At 36.9% G+C, this 21,452-nt stretch overlaps 1 protein-coding gene across 7 annotated transcripts in view; it reads left to right on the top strand.

Annotated features, from left to right (window-relative positions):
- The window catches only part of RBFOX2 (RNA binding fox-1 homolog 2), a 239,608-nt gene that overhangs the window by 52,603 nt on the left and 165,553 nt on the right, over nucleotides 1–21,452 (top strand). For all 7 annotated transcript variants that reach the window (XM_072973436.1, XM_072973435.1, XM_072973437.1 and 4 more), the window contains exon 2: nucleotides 20,102–20,152. In XM_072973436.1, the coding sequence (XP_072829537.1) occupies nucleotides 20,102–20,152 (51 nt within the window). The remainder of the gene's footprint in view (nucleotides 1–20,101; nucleotides 20,153–21,452) is intronic.

Raw genomic sequence — 21,452 nt, 5'->3', positions numbered from 1 at the left:
ACCTTTTTATTAAGGGTCTTCAGCCCCTAAAGTCTTCATTTTCAGAAGAGTACACTTCATTTTGACCATTCTTTTTTTTAAATTGAAATGTAATTGAAATATAACCTTGTATTAGTGTTATATGCAACATGATTTAGTGTACATATATATTGTAAAATGATCATCATCATATGTCTAGTTAACATCCATTATCACATAGTTATAAATTTTTATTTCTTGTGATAAGAACTTTTAAGATCTACTCTCTTAGCAACTTTCGAATATACACTACAGTATTATTAACTGTAGTCACCATGCTGTCCATTGCATCCCCATGTCTTATTTATTTTATAAGTGGAAGTTTGTACCTTTTGACCCCCTTCACTCATTTCATCTACCCCCAACTCCACCCCTTACCTCTGGCAACTACCAGTCTGTTCTCTGTACCTATGAGAGTTTTTTGTTCTCTGGGTTTTTTTTGGGTTTTGGGGGGTTTTTTTTTGGTTTTGGTTTTGGATTCCTCATATAAGTGAGACCTTATATTTGTCTTTCTCTGACTTATTTCACTTAGCCTAACAACCTTAAGGTCCATCTGTGTTGTTGGCAGGATTTCCTTCTTTTAATGGCTGAAAAATATTCCACTGTATATATATAAACCACATTTTCTTTATTCATTCATCCATCGGTGGATACTTAGGTTGTTTCCATGTCTTGGCTATTGTAAATAATGCTGCAGTGAACATGGGGTACAGATATCTTTTTGAATTAGTGCTTTTGTTTCTGTCAGGTAAGTACCCAGAAGTGGAATTGCTGGATGATACTGTAGTTCTATTTTAAATTTTTAAAGGAACCTCCATTCTGTTTTCCATAGTGGCTGTACCAATTTACATTCCTGCCAACAGTGTACAAGGTTCCCCTTTCTCCATATCCTCACCAGCACTCGTTATTTCTTGTCTTTTTGATAATAGCCATTCTAGCAGGTGTGAGGTGATGTCTTATTGTGTTTTTGATTTGCATTTCCCTGATGATTAGTGATGTTGAGAAGCTTTTCAAGTACCTGTTGGCCATCTGCATGTCTTCTTTGGAAAAATGTCTATTCAGATCCTCTGCTCATTTTATAATCAGATTGTTTGTTGTTTGCTCTTGAGTTGTATGAGTTCTTTATGTATTTTGGATATTAACCTCTTATCAGGTATATGATTTGCAAACATTTTCTCCCATTTGATAGGTTGCCTTTCCATTTTTTTGGTGGTTTGTGTGTGTGTGTGTGTGTGTGTGTTTTGTTTCATTTTGTTTTTTTGCTATGCAGTGGCTTTTTATTGAGCTTTATTCTTATGGAAACTATGAAGAGAGGAACTCTTTACGTGGTATTAAAATTTTTTCCCCTTTTGCTCTATGGTAATCTAACTCAAAGTAAAGCATTTTAGGAAAACCTAGCCTGGATGAGGTAGAAAATCTAAAAGATGTTTCATTGCCTTCTCTCATCTGGTCATATCTCTCAATTCTCAGTCTGGCCTCAGTAAGGTACTTGAAAGTCCTCTTAAGTTCACCAACGTTGTCTTCTGACCATACCTTCGTAAATCTTTGTTCTCTCTCCCTGGAAGGCCCTTACCTGCCTCATTTACCTAAGTAATCTCCTGGAGCTCATTCTCCACAACACCTTCTAGAGTTAACCTCTCACTGTGCCTATATACATCTCTGCTGTGTAACATATCACACATATCTGTGTTTATTTGTCCTTCAGTGCTATCCTTTTGAGACTTATCAACTGGGAGGTGGCAGGTTTTCAATAGATATTGAAAGGAGGGATGAATGATCGGGCATATTTTCTGAAAGACAATAGCTATTTTCTAAAGAATAAAAGCCATTGACAATGTTTGACATTACTAGACAGGTTTTAATTTTCTTTTGGAAGAAATGATACTTTGCATTAATTTCTCAGTTAAACCAGGGTGTGTATGTACAACAGGGTGCATTTTGTGGTAGTAGGAGAGAGTGATGCTGACAGGTTTACATGGGTATCAGACATGTGACCTTGGCCTCTTTTAACATAGTCCTCCTGACAGCTGATTTAATTTTAGTGAACCCCTAGAGAAATACTTTGAAATGCTCTGGTTCTATATGCAGAATTTAGAAACCATAAATCTAATGTATAGTCCTGATTGCATTGAGGTTTATGGATTAAATTCAGCAGATTAGACTGTGTTGGCATTAGGACATTATGACTGGGCCAGTGTAGGCATTATGAGAGGATAATTTTGTTCATCTCAAATGTTATAAAATTAAATTCCGGAATATGTTATCTGAAATTTTGTCATTTCACTTCAGCATATAATTTCTCCAGCCAATTTTAATTTAAAAAATATCTGAGTAGAATCATTGGCATTTGTCCAGTTTAGACTAATAGGATTAGAATAATAAATTAGTAAGTATTGAGTGCCTGCGTAAGGTTTAATACTATTAGTAATACGTAAAAAGTATAACATTGACCTTGATGTCAAGCAACCTGTATTTTATTGATAATGTAAGAAAACACAGATACAAAGTGATTTCTGTTTTTTCCAACCCCAACTGTCTGTAAATGGGAGACCAGGCAGAAAAAAATAGACTTTGGAGTCTAAACAGATCTGGGTTAAGATCTTTGGCTTTCTAAAAAATTAAATAATGAGTTATATAATCTTGGTCACATTGACATCTCTAGAACTGTTGTTTCTGTTTGCAAAGAGAGGTAAGAATACATGCAACTTGCAGTTTTTTGGTTTTATTTTTGAGAATTAATGACAAACCATGTAAAACCTCTGGCACATAATAAGTGTACTTAATGCATGTTTAAATGGAAAGAACAGATAAATAGAGCTTTATTTGCAACAGTCCAGTTAGTCCAGACCACTGTTGATAGATTTCATAATGGTAACTAATGCAAGTCAAGCTCGGTAATTGATTGGATAGGCAATCTTGGAAACTGTGCTTTAGTCTTCCCACTGTGGAATGAGGTGACTGACCTTCTGTTTGTTTTTAAGAGTATTAAGGACAACTTTTAGAAGAGTGTTCATCTTATTTATCCTGTGGAACCTTCTGACCAGTGGTGTACACAGGAGAGGTTTCACACGAGGAGTGGCTTGTTACGAGTCCACTTGGGGTGAAATAAGGAAGCACAAATCTCAGAGATGGGCTAATCATGCTGTGTTCCTTCTCCCTCTCCTCCTCTCCCCACCCCACAGTGCAAGTTTCATTTGTTTATTAGCAATTACTGCATCCTTTGCTGTTTTCTGTAGCAGTTGTGAAGCTTGTTCTGGATGCCTGTGTTAATTAGTGGGGTAGTTTGACTTTGCTAAATGTTCCAAATGGTTTAAATTCTATTTGGGACAAATGACTATTTCTTATTATACAAAATCAGTTTATTTTCTTGTCTATTTTTTCTTTGGAGAGTTGGTGCTCTGGGGCTGCGTCTCTGCCTTGCAAACTGAAAATACAGTTTTCCTGGGTGTGTCTTATTTTAATCCACTCCCTTTCATACTATAAGGCTTTGACCTGCTTGGAGCCTTTCCTCCTTGGTTACAATTGATGCTTTGTCCTTTAGAATCATATATGACTAGCCACTGGGTTGATTCAGTGTTCAGCTAACAAGTATGGCTCTGAGGAGAAATTATTTCCCTAGAATGGGAAATGGGCAGCTGAGCTGGAAAATGAAGGCCTGGTCCATATTCAATCATTTAGGGAGAGTAAGTAGCAGTTTCAAAATTAGAGTTAGGACTAAGCAAAGAAAAAGTAGGGCCAATTCCAAAATTGAGTTCTAGTCAAAGATCAGCTGGATTTTACTAGAAGTAGACATATTTTGGGGAACTATCTGTGGTTCAAGAAATTATGCATATCTTGTTCTGTATCTATGGTTATGAGAGGATAATTTTCTAGAAGTTCATGTTGTTCCCCTGTTGGATTGTTGATTTCTGTTAGTATCCACAGGAATTTCACTGCTAATGATGTCAACTTACTCTCTATTTATTCAATTCCTTTGGCCCAGGAACTTAAACTACTTTACGTTAATTTTGTCAGTAATTCTTATAACATCCCTGTGTGGGAGCTACTTTTGAGATGAGGGATGTCAGAACGTGCTCCAGTTTACATAGCAGGTCAGTCTCTGGGATGGAAAATTCGACCCAGGATTTGTGCTTCTAAGCTTAGCAAGTTTGCTGAAATGTGTCGTCTTTCTATTTCACCTCCCACCCCTTTTCCTTCTACTTTTCTTTCTCTGCTGGAGGAAATAATACCAAGCAAATAACAAAAGAATTTGGTCTTCTAAGTGGTTGGAGACTCTTCAGAACTCTGCCTTTAGGCATGGAATTCCCAGTCCCTGGCTTGGGATGGAGGGAAGGAGCAGAAGACTGATGCTCAGCTCACAACACGTCTTCACTGGTTTTTTGACCAGTGCGTACTTTTATTTTTGTCTTTTTATTTTTCTTTTCTTGTTGGGTGGAATGGTGAGTGTGAGACTTTTCTGTGTGCCAGCCTTAATATATGGAACAGTCCAGATGTTTTTAATGCTCAGCGGTTACTGCCACTTGCTTTGGGTTGGGGGCCAAAGAGTAGGAGGTGAAGCAGCCACTTTGGGGTGGGGTTGAGAGGAGGGTGGAATGTAGGAAGGAGGACGTTTCTCTGTTTTCTTAGTCATTGGACTCTGAATCCCAACTAGCTAAATATAGCTCAGGTTCCTGTTGAAAGCATCATTTTTTGGGGGCGGGTGGTGAGGGGAGAACGGAAAACCTTTTTGTGTATCCTGCTCCATGAAGCCAATAGGGAAGCAGGAGGAGGTGAGGTTGCCATGGAGATGGTAGCTGTGTGCAAGGGAAGAGCAGCAGGGTTTAGAATTCCAGGAAGGAAGAGAGAGTGATGTCATCAGATTCCATGGACCAGCCCAGGAACCCCTGTGAGGTTGGTGGGGAGTTGGGTGTGCGTGGGGGGTGGTGGATGGGAGTTTGTGCAGGGGAATTGTGGCTTCAGTAAGATGTGGGGAGTCCAGTGCAAGCAGAGAGGTTCGTTGTGTGGAGTCGGGCTCGTCTGCATTAATGCCTGCTTTTTAAAAATCTGTAAATCATTCTGAATTTGCAGAATATTTTCTTTGTTGAAAAATGACATATTCATTTAACAAAGGAGCTAATCTAGATGTAGAAATATAATATCTTTTAATAGTTATATTCCCTGTCATATTTGTGTGTACCCTTATCCCTTGTACGTGAGGATATTTGTGCACATATTTTGGATATGTAAGTTGCCTTTGTAGGACGCCTTTTATGGTACTGCATGCAGTTAAATGCTTTATTAATGCCTGATGTTTGTATTTTTCTAGAGATGGGTGTGTATAAATAAAACACTTTATTTTTTAAAAAATATGAAAGACAAAGCAATTGCTTTGGCAGCAGAAAGAACTGCAGGCTTCAGGACAGTCGTTCTGAACATAACGCGTGTGTGTTTGTACCGCTACTGAAGGGCAAATGTGTTTCTTTTGGAATGACTGAGAGGCTCATTTTTTTTAAACAAATATAGCAGAGTCTGTGCATCTAGATGAGTATTGCCCTTCAAAATAGTCACTTTGACTCTGATGATACAACCACTGCGCAAAACATAAAGAACTCTGCTTTGGAATCAGCTTCAGAGATGAGGGTTAAGGAAAACCTTTTTAATATCTAACACTGCATTTTTTTTATTTATGAAGAATACCTAGCTTGATCAGACACTGGGCTTTTCCTGATTTGGGGTTGTCAAAAAAAAATCAAATCTGTGTTCAAACAATGAGCTTTTGTCACAGTTAAAGATATTTAAAGCCATAGGTTTCGGTTCTGAAGGCGTTTTCTTTTCCAGAGCAGGAGCTCCTAGATTAGTTTAGCAGTGGCTAAATGCATGATGGCAGCATCTGAGGAATAAGAGTATAGCCTTTCCAGGCAACATTTTCTGAAGTGACCCATTTGTGTATCTGTAAAAATCAGCGACATTACTGTTGGGTAATGTGTTTCTGAGAGCACAGACTCTTTGGAACCAGACTGGCTCAAGTCTCCACCCCTGTTCTGCTACTCAGTGACTGACCTTGGACAGGTAGCAGTCTCTTGGTGCATTGGTTTCCTCACATCTGAAATGGGAATGATGGTGCTATAAGTACCAACATTATAGTGTGCTGGCGAGGGTGAGTAAACCAATATGGAAAGCACTTAGATATTTGGTATGTTCTCAATCAGTGCTTGCGTTGGCTATTGTCATTAATGATTCTACAGTTCTTTGAATTACAGAATTATGAGGTAGAAGATTTCACATACCACTGAATGTCCAGGAGGGAGGGGCTCAGAAATCTATAATTTTAGAATGATTCCTGGATGATTCTGATGATCAGCCAGGTTTGGGAATCTCTGCCTGTAATCTGTTTTGAGTATGGGCCAAGCACTGGAAGCATCATCATTTCCTGGGATCTTATTAGAAATGCAGAATCTCGGGTGCTACCCCAAATCCACTGAATCAGAATCTGCGTTTTTAACAAGATACCCTGCAGTGACCTGCATGCGTGTTAAAACTTAAGAAACACTGCTTTTCTACCAGTGAGAGTAATTGGGTGATAACTACAGGTTAAAAGATTATCTCTCAGTTATTCCCACTTGGTAGAAGAGAAACAGGCTAACCCACTGTGTAGATGAGCATGCACATACCTTCCCTATTGCTTTTCTGGGCTAAGTCACTATGTGCCATGTAATGGAAAGAATGGAGTTATAGTTGTGCCTCTGCCTCTACCACTTCCTAGTTGTTTGGCCTTGATCTTGTCATTTAACCTCTCTGGGTATCAGTGTCCTCGCCTGATAATGGAAGTAATACCTAGACCGTCAAGTACCGTGTATAAAGTATCTAGCACATTGCAGTGTCTGTGTACATTAGTGCCCCCCCCCTTCAGTAATGATCTGTATAGTAGTTCTGTTCCCTCAGAAAGGGCCACCAGTTGAGACCCGGCACCATCCTGTCTGGGTAATTTCCTTGCCTCTTGCCCTTATCTCAGCTATTTCAAGCATCTAATTGTACTACAGAAAACTGTACATATAGTTTTCTTGGCCACCTTTTTCTGTTCAGTGCCTTTTACTTAATGGAGACTATTATCTAAAAGGGCTGGAAGAACTATAGGAGCTGAGTAGTGGGGCTGGTACAAGAATCAGGTATGATGAAGTTTGATAAAGGCAGCTTTTTCCGTAATTCTTTGTAGTTGACTGTATGTTTTAGAAAGTTAAGTTTGTGTTTTAAAATTGATACTAAAAAAAAATAGATTCAGATGATTTCATTTAAAGCCTTTTAGACTAGTTCCTAGCAAGAATTAACATGGCAGTAATCAGAAGATCATTGAATTGATAAGTAATGAGCATTACTTTTTTTCTGACCAGGGAATTAATATAAGAGGAAGTTCAGGGACATGCTCTGGGAACACCAGAAGTAGATGGCAGAGAATTTAGGTCAGAGAATTGGCAGTTGTAGCCAGTAGGGCATTGGATGCAACAGCAGGGGTAGGAAATAGAAAAGTTCATTGTCACTCAGTCATACAAATCTTAGGGGACTGAGGGATATGAGAGGATTGTGAACCCAAAGCATATAGTAAAAATTGTTATAATAATAGTTTTCGTCTAAGGGATAGGTACACTCCTAGGCACTTGGTATATATTATGCCTAATCTTAACATCTCTTCAAGGTACAGGCATAATAGATCAGAAAGGTTGAGCAACTTGCCCTAAGTCACTCAGCTAATAGCAGCAGAACTGGTTTGACATGATGTTGAATAGCAATGTGAGTGAGGAGACTGTTATAAAAGCTCTATTGAAATAGCTAATCTATGCCAGTTAAAATTTATTTTGTCTATATTTACCTTTCTGTCTAAACTGTTCACATGTTGACCTATCTCAGAGGGACTTTTGGAATGTTGCAGAATTGCCCTTTTGGGATGTATTTCCTTTATACTCTGAGGCTAATTAAGAGGTATCTTTTTTTTTTTTTTAAATGGCAAAGCTTGTGAAGTCTTCAGTTCAACAAAACAGCAGTTTCAGGTGACTGTGACAACACAAGGGTTGTTTGACCGTGGGTTTGTGACCATGACCCATGATAAGAGATCCTTTTTATGTGACAACGTAGTATATAGTTAGATGTTTATCTGTATCTGTGTGACCAAAAGGAGTTTCATGGAATGATTTACCCTACTAAAGTGAGGTACTTGATTCTTTCTTTCTGTTTAGAAGTACTATTGTAGTCCGGTATAGTGATTCTTAAAGTGTGATCCATGGACCCCTGAAGATGCCCAAGAACCTCTGAGGGGGTCTTCAAGATCAAAACTCTTTATAACACTGAGATATTCCTTGCCTTTCCTACTACGTTGACATTTGCACTGATGCTGTATGAGCAGAGATGGGAAAACTGCTGACATCCTAGCATGAATCAAGGCACTGGTACCAAGCTGTACTGGTGGTCATTTATTTTTTTCACCACCACACATTTGCAGTTAAAGAAGGGGAAAAAAGCTAGTTTTATTGATATTATATAATGAAATATGTTTCAATATTGAGAAGGTCTTTATAACTTAGTGAACCAGTATCTTATAAATGAACAGTGCATAGTGTTACATAATCATGATAGGTAAAAATTCATTCAAAATACAAGATAGGCCAATGAGTTTTAATATGACAGAGAATGAAAAATTCATTGGTATGGTTGCAGATACCACACTGCAACTAAGTTTTAAGAAACTGTTACTTTTTAAGTTTTGGTATAATATTAAGGAAGAATATCCATAGATATGTGAAAATACTATTAAAATACTCCACGTTTTCCAAATACGTATCTGTGGAAGGGCAGATTTTCTTCATACACTTGAACCAAAATAACATATCACAACAGACTGAATGCAGAAGCATGTATCTTAGCCATCTTCTATTAAGTTGGTTGTGAAAGATATTTGCAAAAATGTAAGACAGTGGCACTGTTCTCACCAGATTTTTTGCTTTATAAAATATAGTTAATTTTCATAAAATATTTTTATGTTAGCATAGTGATTTATTATTGGTATTTTAAAATGAATTAACAAATATTTTTAAAATTACTCAGTTTTAGTTTCTAATAGACAAATTCCAATACTTATTAACTCCCATAAACAAAAGTCCTTCGGGATCGTTAATAATTTTTAAGAGTGTAAAAGGATTCTAAGACCAAGAAGTTTGAGAGCTGCTGCTCTAATTTTTTTTTTCAATAATGTTTGAGACCTCTTAAATTAAATAAGGCATGAATGGGTCCTGACTCATAGTTTGAAAATATACTAATCCATAGTTACAGGAATTGCATTGTGAAGGGAGGTAGGATTTTGCTAGATTTTACTTAAGCTGAGTCAATGTGGGAGAACACCCTAAGGTGGGAAGTAAATTGAGTAAAATGTAGATCTGGAAATTAGCTGTTTGCAGTCATCCTTCAAACCTCATCCAGATCTTGCCTCCCGCGAGTTCTTCTTTGTGACTTCTTCGTGCCTTTCTCATTCCATTATCAGCCTTGTACACTTCTTCACTTTGGACCTTATATTTCATTTTATTGCATGATTTGTGTTGTGCTTGTTTACATGCCTGTGTCTCTTACTAGACTGAGTTCCTTAAAAGAATCAGTAACTCATTTGTCTTTCTGTTTCTATGATAGTGCCAGACTCATGAATGTCCCTCAGTAAAAGTTTGTTGAAGGAATAAATAAATGGGGAGAAAAAGAAAATGACCAGGTGAGGCCAGATTTAGAGTTTTGGAAACTTGATCACGTAAACAGGGGAGGGCCATTAGCATGGGAGTGATATGAGTGGTGTCTGATGAACGTAACCATGGCCTTGGTAAGAAAATTGGGATGAGGTGGATGGAAGCTTCTGAACCAGCTAAGAAGCTATTATTACAGTTATTTAGGCTTGACTCAGGTGTCCCAAGCCTGGATTAAGGTGAATGCTTTTGCCATAGGTGATGAAAGATATGTATCCTGAGGAATATTTACAAAAACATGAACATAATAATACCCCTATTACCAAACATTTAATGCATGCTTATAATGTCCTGACTACTGTGTTAAGGGCTTTATGTGTATTGTTTACTCCTCACAGCATCCCTGAGAAGGTACTGTTATTATCTCTGTTTTTTGATGGTTAATTGAAAAATAATATGTGTTCGTTATCGAAAAGTTAGAAAATACAGATAAGCAAAAGAAAAAATATATGTATCACTCATAAACCTAAACTCAACACCAAGACATATAATCACTAAACGCTTTGGAATACATCCTTCTAGGCTTAAGAAAAAAAAGTTACGTATATGTGCTATAAATGCCTGAGTATGAGGAAACCCTGAATATAAGGCTTTAAGCTGTTTTTCCATTGAAAGTATAGGCCACCCTAAATATATAAATTTTTAGGGATGTTGATGAAATATGCAAATGTCTTTAAAATATTGATTTTATTTGTTTATACATACATATGTAAAATCATATACAATATCATGTAATAACTTAGAAACATTTTATTTTCTGTGGTTTTTCAAAGAAAATTTATACATACTTGACTGCATCAGTATCTTTATCATTGCTTAGAACTACTTTGAGTCTTCAAATAGTTTTCCAGAGTGTATACTCAGATATAGCACTTTTTTAAATCTATTTCTATTGTAGTCCCTAATGATTTTACTTTAAGCTATAAGTACCCATTCATATAACCTCAGGAAGGTTGGTTTTCTTCATTATCACCGTATTGTATACTGCACTGCTTTTCGGAAAAAATTTCTTATTGAGAATAAAATTCACATAACATAAAATTCACTTTTAAAAGTGAATAATTTGGTAGAATTTAGCACATTCACATTGTTGTGCAGCCACCACCTCTATCTAGTTCCCAGTATTTTTATAACCCTCAAAAGAACCCCGTACCTATTAAGCAGTCACCCTCCATTTCTTCTTCCTTCCAGTCTCTGACAACCACCAATCTGCTTTCTGCTTCTATGGATTTACCTATTCTGGATATTTCACATAAATAGAATTACACAGTATATGACCTTTTATGTCTGGCTTCTTTCACTTACTGTCATAGTTTTCAAGGTTCATTCATGTTGTAGCATATATCAGTACTTTGTTCCTTTTTATAGCTGAGTAATATTTGTATATACCATAATTTATTCATTCATTGATGGACATTTGTGTTGTTTCCAGTCTCTGGCTGTTTTGCATAGTGTGTACAAGAATTTGTATGAAGGCCTGTTTTTAATTCTTTGGGGAATATACCTAGGAGTGGAATTGCCGGGCTGTGTGGTAGTTCTGTATTTAACTTTTTGAGGAACTGCCAAACTATTTTCTGTAGCAGCTGCACCATTTTATATTCTTACCAGCAATGTACAAGGGTTTGTCAATTTATTTTTAATGAGGAACACAGTAAGATGGGGAATGTGGAGAGAAAATATGTGTAGCCTTCGAGTTTATTAGAGCTTTGTATCTCAGATTTTGCCTGATGGACTTATTAAATATTTAGCATCATTTCAGCACCAAGAATGAAATTTAGCTCAGGGAAATGTATCTAATCTATTTTAAGTGGTGAACAGACTACGAAGTGAAGATCAGAGAAGTGAAAGAAGGGAAATTTAAATAGACTGTAAAATTCCTTGAGGGCAAAGGCTCTGTTCATCTTTGTATCCTTTGTGCTTAATAAAATGCTTGGCGTATCATAGGTTGATTGGGGGTCCCCAGGACTACTCTGGTTCCAGTAGTTTGCTAGAATTTACAGAATTCAGTGTATAGATGTACTCATGGCTGTGATTTGTAACAGAGAAAGGATACAAAGCAAAAATCACCAAGGAGAAAAGTGCATGGGGTGCAGTCCGGAAGAAATCAGGCTCAATTTTACAGGACTTTTCCCCCCGCAGTGGCACAGAGGCTGTGCTGTTTCCCTCCAGCCAGTTGTGGCAGTGTTGTCTACCGGTGAAGCTCATTAGAGACGTAGTGCTGAAATTTTTTTTTTTTGGCTGTGGATAGGAAGGGTTGTTCACATAGGTACCCTCTGCTTAGCACAAACCCAAATTCTAGATGCCCAGAAGGAAAGCAGGTGTCCAGCATAAATTGTATTGTTAGACAATTCAGGCACAATGAGCCACTCTTACCAGCTCTGGGACTAGAACCTCATGAAATCTAAGTTCCCAGGCACCAGTCAAGGCCAACCTCACAAGCTGCTCTTTCTGAGACTTCCAGGACTTCTTTGTTCATTCTTTTCCGATATGTAGATGTTTAGTTCTTTAAGAAGGGTTGCTAGGTTCTGTGAAGAAAAAAATAAATGCCATGGTAGGGAGTCAGCAGGGACTAGAGTTTTGGACAGACCTGGGTTTGCATTATTGTTGACAGACTGCACAGTTTTCTGAGCCTCAGTTTTCTTACTGTTGAGAGGATGTTACAGAGTTTTAGTGAGAATACAAAATAATAATGTATGGAAAACATGAAGCATTAAGTCTGTCCTGTATAAGGTAAGTGGCTGTAATAAGCATTTTGTTTCAGCTCATCTGTACCAGCCTGGGTCCAATCAGGAGGAAGAGACTACAAAGTAGTTTAGACAGGGAATTTAATTTAAAGATTTATTTGCTATAACAGAAGATTGAAATAATAAGGGATTGGCTCGTAAGAAGTACAGAGAACTCTAAGGAATAGCAGATGTAATATAATAGATATAGTGTAATAATATGATTGATACATGGTAAAATCATTGATATAAAATTAATTTATAATAGAACTTTCCCTAGGTCTGAGATAAAGTGACCCCCAAAAGAGCTGTCTCTTTAAAAAAAAAGACAGGGTGTTTGGAGTGGAAGTGGTGAATGTAACAAAGAACTATTGTCACTTTCTTGATGGGAGGTGGGATGAATTACTCTGTGTTTTATTTTATTTTATTGTAGCATCAAGTTTAGTTGACCAGTTACAGTTGGGCCATATGTTGATACTGTGTTGTTAGATACTGCCAGATTCATATCCCTTATATGCCTCCATCTTATCTTTGAACCTAAAGATTTGGATGCAAAATGATGTCCTGTGGTCACTTTGCAGTGCCTTTTCTTGACCCAAAGGTACTTGTTGCTTGCGTTGGTTTTTGCATGTAATAGCATATGAAACTTAGGTACATCTTCAGTTCCTGTGGTGTTCTCTCCCATGTCCTGATTCAAAAGTAGGCTTACTACTTGAAAAACAGTAACTTGGGCTGCAAAACAAGGTAAGTGAAATACCCTGGGAAACTTGATTTGCTTTTTTTTCCCCCCAGCCAGTGTGATCTAAATCAATCTTTGCCTCCATTATTAAATGTGTATGAGATGATGTGAAATGAATTTTCAGCTGAAAGAAGGTCAGTGAAAAATCTGGGCTTGTACCATTGTCCAGGCTTTGTTTGTTAGAGGACAGCTTCATTCTTAATTTTCTTTGCTTCCTTTTACTTTCCTATCCCCAAATTGCATGGTGGCAGGAATTTATTTTGTCTCATTCTCAGTATTTTTCTTCCCTTTCCATTTTGTGAAATGGCTTTGATTTTGTTAGACACAAAAGAAAGACAATAGGATGGGTTAAAAATTTTTTTTTTCTAATTGCTTGGTGTAATTTCCTTGTGCATTTCCATTTCCTGCTCCTAGAAAATGTGCATCAGTGATAGAAGCCAGTATGAAATACTCTTGTAATAAATCTCTATGCTGAACATATGATTCAGTGGGTGAAACCAGGGGAGATTGGCACAGTGGTGTCTTCCTTAGGCTCCTCAGTTAGTGTTTTACTGATCATTGCTTAGAATTTATAGCTAGTATGTTATATCACTACTATGTTTCTGTACTGAAAGCAGGGCTTTTTTTGGATCTTAATTGTTAAGTCCTCTTAGCACCTCTTTTTTTTTTTACTATATTTTTAAAATGCTTAAGGAAACCGTTCTTTTCTGTTGTACCTCCCAGGTGCAGTATTCTGGGTAATTTTAATTTGGAATGGACAAATGTATTGGCTAATCATTTGGAAATAATGCTGATGATTTTTAGAATGCATTTAGAACAGTGGCTTTAAAATCCTTTGTATCTTTTCAACATGCATCAGTCCATCACAGTACAGGATCTTGTCCGCCGATAAGAGGTTAGAGGCTATTATCTACTCAGCCCCCACTCCCACTCCCACACTTTCAAAAGATCTTCTGGAGTCCTGTAATTTTTGTAGATGTTAGTTATGTTATCAGTCACATTATCTTGTAATTATTACAACTCGGAGCTCCTCAAAGGCAGGGCTACCAGCACTGTGCTTGTTGTAAAGCAGTTGTTCAGTCCGTTTTTACTGAATGAATGAATGAAGGATTCTCCTGCTTAAATGGATTTTTCAAACATAGGTGCAATGGGAGCATATAAGCAGCCGTGAAGAATACAAAAGTAAGGTAATATTTTTCTTCACTTCTTTCCATGTGCATTGCATGTGCTCCGTCCATCAGAGCTGCTCTGTTTGACAATTACTTAAGGCTGTTACTGTTTCACATATTCACTTACCAGAAGTTTCTAAACAGGTTTAATTGTAGTAAAATTCTATGGTTAGTATTTTATTTCTTACACATTCTTTTTGTTTTTGAGCAACATCTGTGCCTAGGCAGAGTCAGTTTCTAAGTCTTTCAGTGTTACTGGGTCAGTGACTCTTGCTTATAGCAGTATAGCTGTTCCAGCTTTGCTTGTTTGGAGTCTTAACAGGTCTCGTTTCTATCCCATCTGCTCCATTAGCTTGCCTTGTAATTTTGTCTTTGCTTTAAATACCAGTAATTGTTTTTACACTGATTAAAAACTCACGTTTTTAAGATCTGCACATTTTTAGACAATTGTAATCATCTGACCAGGACCAGTACCAGTCTGTACTCGTCATGAAGTAGCAGAAATACTGGGTGTAGAGTTAAAAGACCCAAGTCTGAAGGCAGTGCAGCTATCATTAGCTATTTGGCCTTGAGCAAATCACTTAATCTTTCTGAAATTCAGTTTTATCATCTGTAAGATGAGCGTTATAAAACCTATTTTCTGCATTATGAAGACTAAATAAGATTATGTAAAGGTGTTTTTGTACATTATAAAACATTATGAAACACTGGCACTAAGGACTTCTTTGGTTCTTTTTAATATTCCAAGTAATACATGAATTTTACATTTTATAAAATTCAAACAGTTCACATAAAGCATGGCCTCTCAACCTTCCACAAATTTTATTCTCCCTAGAGGTAACCACTGTTAGAAGCTTGTTGTGTATTCTTCTCGGTCTTCTCTATGCATTTGTTCACTTTTTAAATATGCAAGTAGAGATACCTCTTTTTGTATTGCGATTTAAAGGAATAGCACACTGACCGTTTCACTGTCACTTAAAAGGACTTGAGATAGTTCATAGAGATTTTGCCTTTGAAAAAATGTGCACAGAGGATGTTGAAATAATGGAATCGTTAATAACACTATTTCCCTATTATTAATGGAGACTAAAATTGTAGTTTTTCACTGTTGCTAGCATGACTGCATTAGAAATCTTTGCACATGCTTCTTTGAGCACAAGTTTAGATGATTCTCTAGATAAACAGATCAGAGATATGAAATTATAAGAAACTATGTGTATTTTATATTTTAATAAGTATTGTCAAGTTGCTTTCCAAAAGAGTGGTCCTAATATACTTACATATTCCTACTCTTAGATGTGAAGATACGTATTTACTCTTCTTCTTGTCAATTTGTGATATTTCCATTTTCATGTTCGCCAGTTTCATGAGTGAAAAGTGATACCTCAAACCTAAAAGAATGTTCACAGGCATCATGGTTTGTGAGTGCCAACTAAAAGCATAACTGGAAACAATTTAAATGTCTATTAACAGGAAAACAAGACAAATAAGTTGTGACATATTTCTAAGATAAAATGTTAAGCAGTAGTCAAAATTAGTGAAATACAGTGATATGCATAAGTGGAGATAAATCTAGTATTGAGAGGAAAAGGAAATTGCTGTGCAATAGGATCCATTTCCATAAAATTCAAAAACATACGATGTTAGTGCATTTTGAAGGGACAGGTATGTATAGGTGGTAGAACGAACGAGGAAAGCAAGCCTTTGTCATGAAGTATAGGGCACTTTCCGAGTGGAGGCCATTTCTGAGGGCTGGAGGGTTCCAGATCGCCTCCTGTGAGAGACGGGGAAGAAGAGGGTCCTGGTCTGCTAAGGCAGACGGAGAGGTGAATGCCTTTCCTCTGGCATATCTCTGTGCAGCCTATTCCCTCTGTCTTTGCTCTTCAAGTTGTTTGAAATAGTGGCTTGTAGGAAGGTGATCTCTTTTTTTTTCTCCTTATAAGAAGTTCTCTGCATTGCTGAACTCAGTTATAGTTTATTCTTGGGATAGTCTCTGGGAGTGATGAATCTTTGTTAATTATGCTTTTGGGTGTTTTTGATTACTTTCTTAATCCTGTAATTCCTTTCTCAGACAATCTTGAAATAACTACTGTAAAGGAATAATATGGGATGGTTGTTAGAGAAGAGAATTTGATAAAATGGGAAGAACAGGGGCTTTAGAGTCCTGTAGACCTGGGTTGAAAGTTTTGACTTTCCCACATATTATCTATGCTCTATTATCTCCTTCTCTTTATCACTTTGTCTTTCTCCTCCCTTCCATCCTGGAAGTATACCTGATTGGTGGCTCAGTATATAATGGTTATCATCTTTGTCATCATTATTCTTAAAATCTGTAGGGAATGGTGTTGAAGCAGATTTATAGACTCTAGAGCAAACAAGACACCTGAGAATTTCAGAAGGAGCCCTGTTCTTTTTGTTATGGTCTAAGCTGCATATGTCTCTCCTGTAAAAATTAGTGTGAAAATAACCATAGGTAATGTTGATTACCTATAATTATTATTTCTAAATAACATGTTTATTGACGTATAAACCACAGACTGTAAATCTCACCCTTTTAAAATATCTTTAGTGGTTTTTAGTGTTTTATGGTCTTAAGCAAAATCATAGAGTTGTGCATCCATCATCACTATCTACTTCCAGATCATTTCTATTACCAAAAATAAAACCCAGTACCCACTAGTCATTCCTTTTAGTCCCTGAAACTACTAATCTACTTTCTTTCTCTATGGATTTGCCCATTCTGAATATTTCATATAAATGGAATCGTATAATTTGTGCCCTTTTGTCTCTCATTTTCTTCACTTAGCATGATATTTTAAAAATTCATCCATGTTGTATCAGTACTTTATACCTTTTTATTATCAAATAATATTCAGTTATGGATATACCATACCATGTTTATCCATTCATCAATTGATGGGCATTTGGATTATTTCTACTTCTTGGCTGTTATGAAAAAATTCTGCTATAAACATTCTTGTACAAGGTTTTATGTGGATGTATGTTTTCAGTTTTCTTGGTTATACCTAGTGTAGAATTGTTGGGTCATATGGTAACTTTTTTTTGTTTTGTTTTGTTTTGTTTTAACATTTTGAGGAGGATTTCCAAACTGTTTTCAAAGTGTCTGTACCACTTTATGTTTCCAAGAGCAGTGTTTGGGATTCCAGTTTCTCCACATCCTTATTAATACTTGTTATTGTCTGATTTTTTTGATTATAACCATCCTAGTGAGTATGAAGTGGTATCTCATTGTGGTTTTGATTTGCATTTCCCTAATAACCAGTCATGTTGTGTATCTTTTCATGTGCTTAATGGCCATTTGTGTACCTTCTTTGGGGAACTTTCTGTTCAAATCGTTTGCCCATTTGAAAATTTGGGTTGTCTTTTCAAGAGTTGTTTTATATTCTGAATACAAGTCCCTTATCAGACATAGAATTTGCAAATATTTTCTCTCATTTTGTAGGTTGTCTTCTCATTTAATGGTGTCTTTTATCCTCCTAGCTTTTTTGAGACATAATTGGCATATAACATTGTGTAATTTTAAGGTGTACAACTTGTTGATTTGATACACTTAACATATTGCAAAGTGATTACCACTATAGCTTTAACTAACACCTGCATCATGTCACATAATTACCATTTATTTTTTGTGGTGAAACATTTACGATCTACTCTAAGCAACTTTCAAGTATATAATACAGTGTTATTAACTATAATCACTATGCTCTATATTAGATCCTCAAAATTTATAGTGTCCTGTGAAGCACAAAAGTTTTAAATTTTGATGAAGTCTTATTTATCTGTTTTTCCTTTGTCGCTTGTGTTTTTGTAGTCATATTGAAGAAACTATTGCCTAGCTGAAGGTCATGAAAATGTACTCTTGTGTTTTCTTCTGAGCATTTTACGATTTTAGGTTTATGATCTATTTTGAGTTAATTTTATATATGGTGTGATATAGAGTTCCAGCTTCATTCTGTTGAATGGGATAGCCAATTGTCCCAGCACCTTTTACTGAAACGATTATTCTTTCTTCCATTGATTTTTCCTGGCATCCTTTTCAAAAATCAGTTGATCATAACTGTCAGGGTTTATTTCTGGGCTCTCAGTTGTACTTCATTGGTCTGTATGTCTGTTCTTATGCAGTATTACACTGTCTTGATTATTGTAGCTTTGTAGTGTGAGTCCTTCAGCTTTGTTCCTCTTTCTCATGATCATTTTGGCACATATAATATTTAAAGGCAGTTATCTTTGGTGTGCTCTCTTTTGGGAAACGTAATTTATCAGTGTCCAAAATAGAGTCTTAGGAGTAGAAGAGGAGAACTTGGGCTGTCTAAGATTGAATCAGCAATGGAATGCCTAATAATTTCTGGTTATTGAACTTCATTTATTTACTCACACATTCTTTTGGGTGTCCACCATGTGTTAGACACTGTGCTAGACTGTTGGGAAACCACGATGAGAAAGACGTGGAGTCTCTGCAGGGGGCTTAGTTTGACTCCTGGCTTTCATGCTGTTGAACAGAATGTGGACTTTTGGTTATCAAAGATACAGAGATAATCAAAGCAGATGTACTATTAGGTGGAAAGTTTACTCTCTTGTCATGTGTAAAAGTCCTACCAATGAAAATTCTTCTTATCCTATTATTCGGCTAGTATGAAAATAGAAGTGCATGTGGTTGGAAGAAGAGGATGAATATCTTTCAGATAGCTGTGTTGAGCACCTTGAAAGAAATTACAAAAGCGCAATATTCTCATTTACATCTTTGTGTGCACATGTATCTCCTCCCACGTAAAAGTTCCCTTGAAGGCAAGGGCTTTGTTTTGTTCATCTTTCTTACTCTGTCAGTCATCAAAACAGGACTTTGAAAATATTAGGTATTCAGTATATGTTGACTGAATGATTAAATGAGTCAGGTAAGCCATTAATGAGTGCTCATATTGTATAACCTTATACTAAATTAGGGTTTGCGTAGCTTTTATTACCTGTCATTCTTGCCCTCAAGGATCTGATTTAATGGTTAATGTGAAGATGAAGCATTCAGTATGATGCACCTTTACAAAAATAAGATTTATTAAGTTATAAATAATATGAAAAAGTAAGTTGCACAAATAACCTAGTAAATTTTAACACATATGCGTATTAGGAGTCACTTGAGGCCACTGGATGATAAAGGATTGTAGAGGAAGTCTTGTGCAGAGGTAGACTGTCATCTAGGCTTAAAAGAACTGAAGGAAAGCAGCTTGGTAGAGGGGAGGTGCTAAAACTTTTCCAGGTCAAGAGACAATTCTCAGTAGGGATTTTTGGAATGTGTGAAAGTTTGTGGTTGTCCTAGTGTTCAAGAGGGCCACTGGCTTTTATGAGAGGTTAGGGGCCGGAGATCCTAGAGTCCCACAGTGTGAAGTTAGGAATTGATCTGCCCTAAATCCCAGTTGCTCCCTGTTTGAGATACACTGAGAAGGAAACAGATGTGGATGTACAAGGAGGAACATAGTATTCCTGAGCAAATACTGGGTTTTGTTTGGTTTTGTTTTTTGCCATTGTAGATGCTAAGCTGAAAGATGCATATAGCTAGAGTGGAGCAGAGCAATGGAGTACCTTAGGAACTGGAGCAGGAATTTATATTTTATCAACTTGGATAATTTTGAGGATTATTAACATTTTCTTTTGTCTTATGGTTTTCTTTTCTTTTCTTTCTCTTAGAACGAGCCTCTGACCCCAGGTTATCATGGATTCCCAGCACGGGACAGCCAGGTTGGTATAAGCTGTTTATAACTCAGATAGTGTGTGTCTGTGTGTGTTTGTACACATGTATGTATGTTGTTGAACTTGTGGACATTATAGGGGAAAGCCACTCAAGGACAGTGATAATTGCTTTTGTTTTTTCTTCTCCAGGCTATATGATAATTTTTTTAACCTGGTTTTCTTGGTGTCTCACAGTTCTCAATGCTGGTTTTGTCTCTTTATTCCCTGCCACGTAGCCCCTGCCTGCACAGAATTTTTTTTTTTTTTATGAGTCCTTCCAATAACCTACAACAAGAAAATTCCATTCTTCTCCCTGGGAGGATTCAGCCTTATGGTTTTAATCAGAGAAGGCTTTCTGGAGAGAGGGAAGTTTCTGCAGCCTTTCTTTGTTTGATACGGAGGCTGGCTGGAAAAAGCCCAGGCCCTATATTGAATTAGAGCAAAACTGTTTCCTGCTGCAGCATCCTCAGTATGGTTTAGGTGAGTGTATAGAATGCCTTCCCTATCCTTTTGCTATTTGAAAATTGCAGCAGGTGAGGCTGATGCAGAGTTAGGGTAGAAGAACAGGTAAGGCTGCCTCAGAGAAATGGTGTGGCTTAAAACATCTAGCCTCTGAAATTTAACCCCTTGCTGTTTGGGGATATTGACTTCTTCAGGAGATTTAAGAGTAGCTCCTAGAAATATGTTTGAATTTCTATCCATCATTTGTATCTTTGAATGCCTATCCATCATTCCTTATAGGGTTGTCCCCAAAAAGCCACCATTATTAGGCTTGTCCAAGGGATATATGTCATCAGAATGCTAAACCAAAGGGTTGACATCATTCCTCTTTCCAGAACTTAATTAAATCTCATTAAAACCCCTGAAGCTGACTTTAAAAACTAGGATGGCCTCATAATCAATAGTCACCTATTTGGAGACCTTCCAGATTTGAGAATATTTGCTCAATTCTTGCACTTTTGGTGCTGGGTTGGCATCAGACTGTTCCCAGGTATGATATGGAGAAAAAGGCGAAGAGAAAGTGTTGTTCATCTCTGTGTTCATCCCCCAGTGGGATCGTTACTGTTAGAATTGAAGATTGTCCCTGTGAAATTTTGGTGAAAGATATGGTCATTTACCCCAAACCTAAAGAGAATATAGAGGGTCTTTCTTTTTTTTCCTTCTGGTTTGGATCTTCCCTAGAACTTCTGTAAGCTGTAAAATTATGCCCTTTGGTAGTAGTTCTGTATCCTAGCATATATCAGAAAAAATACTATTGCCTGGAGTTCTGGCCCCCAAAGGTTCTGACTGAGTGAGTCTAAGATTGGGC

Source organism: Vicugna pacos, chromosome 12 (genome assembly GCF_048564905.1).
Source record: "Vicugna pacos chromosome 12, VicPac4, whole genome shotgun sequence".
Lineage (NCBI taxonomy): Eukaryota > Metazoa > Chordata > Mammalia > Artiodactyla > Camelidae > Vicugna > Vicugna pacos.
This window is presented reverse-complemented; position numbering and strand designations above follow the sequence as displayed.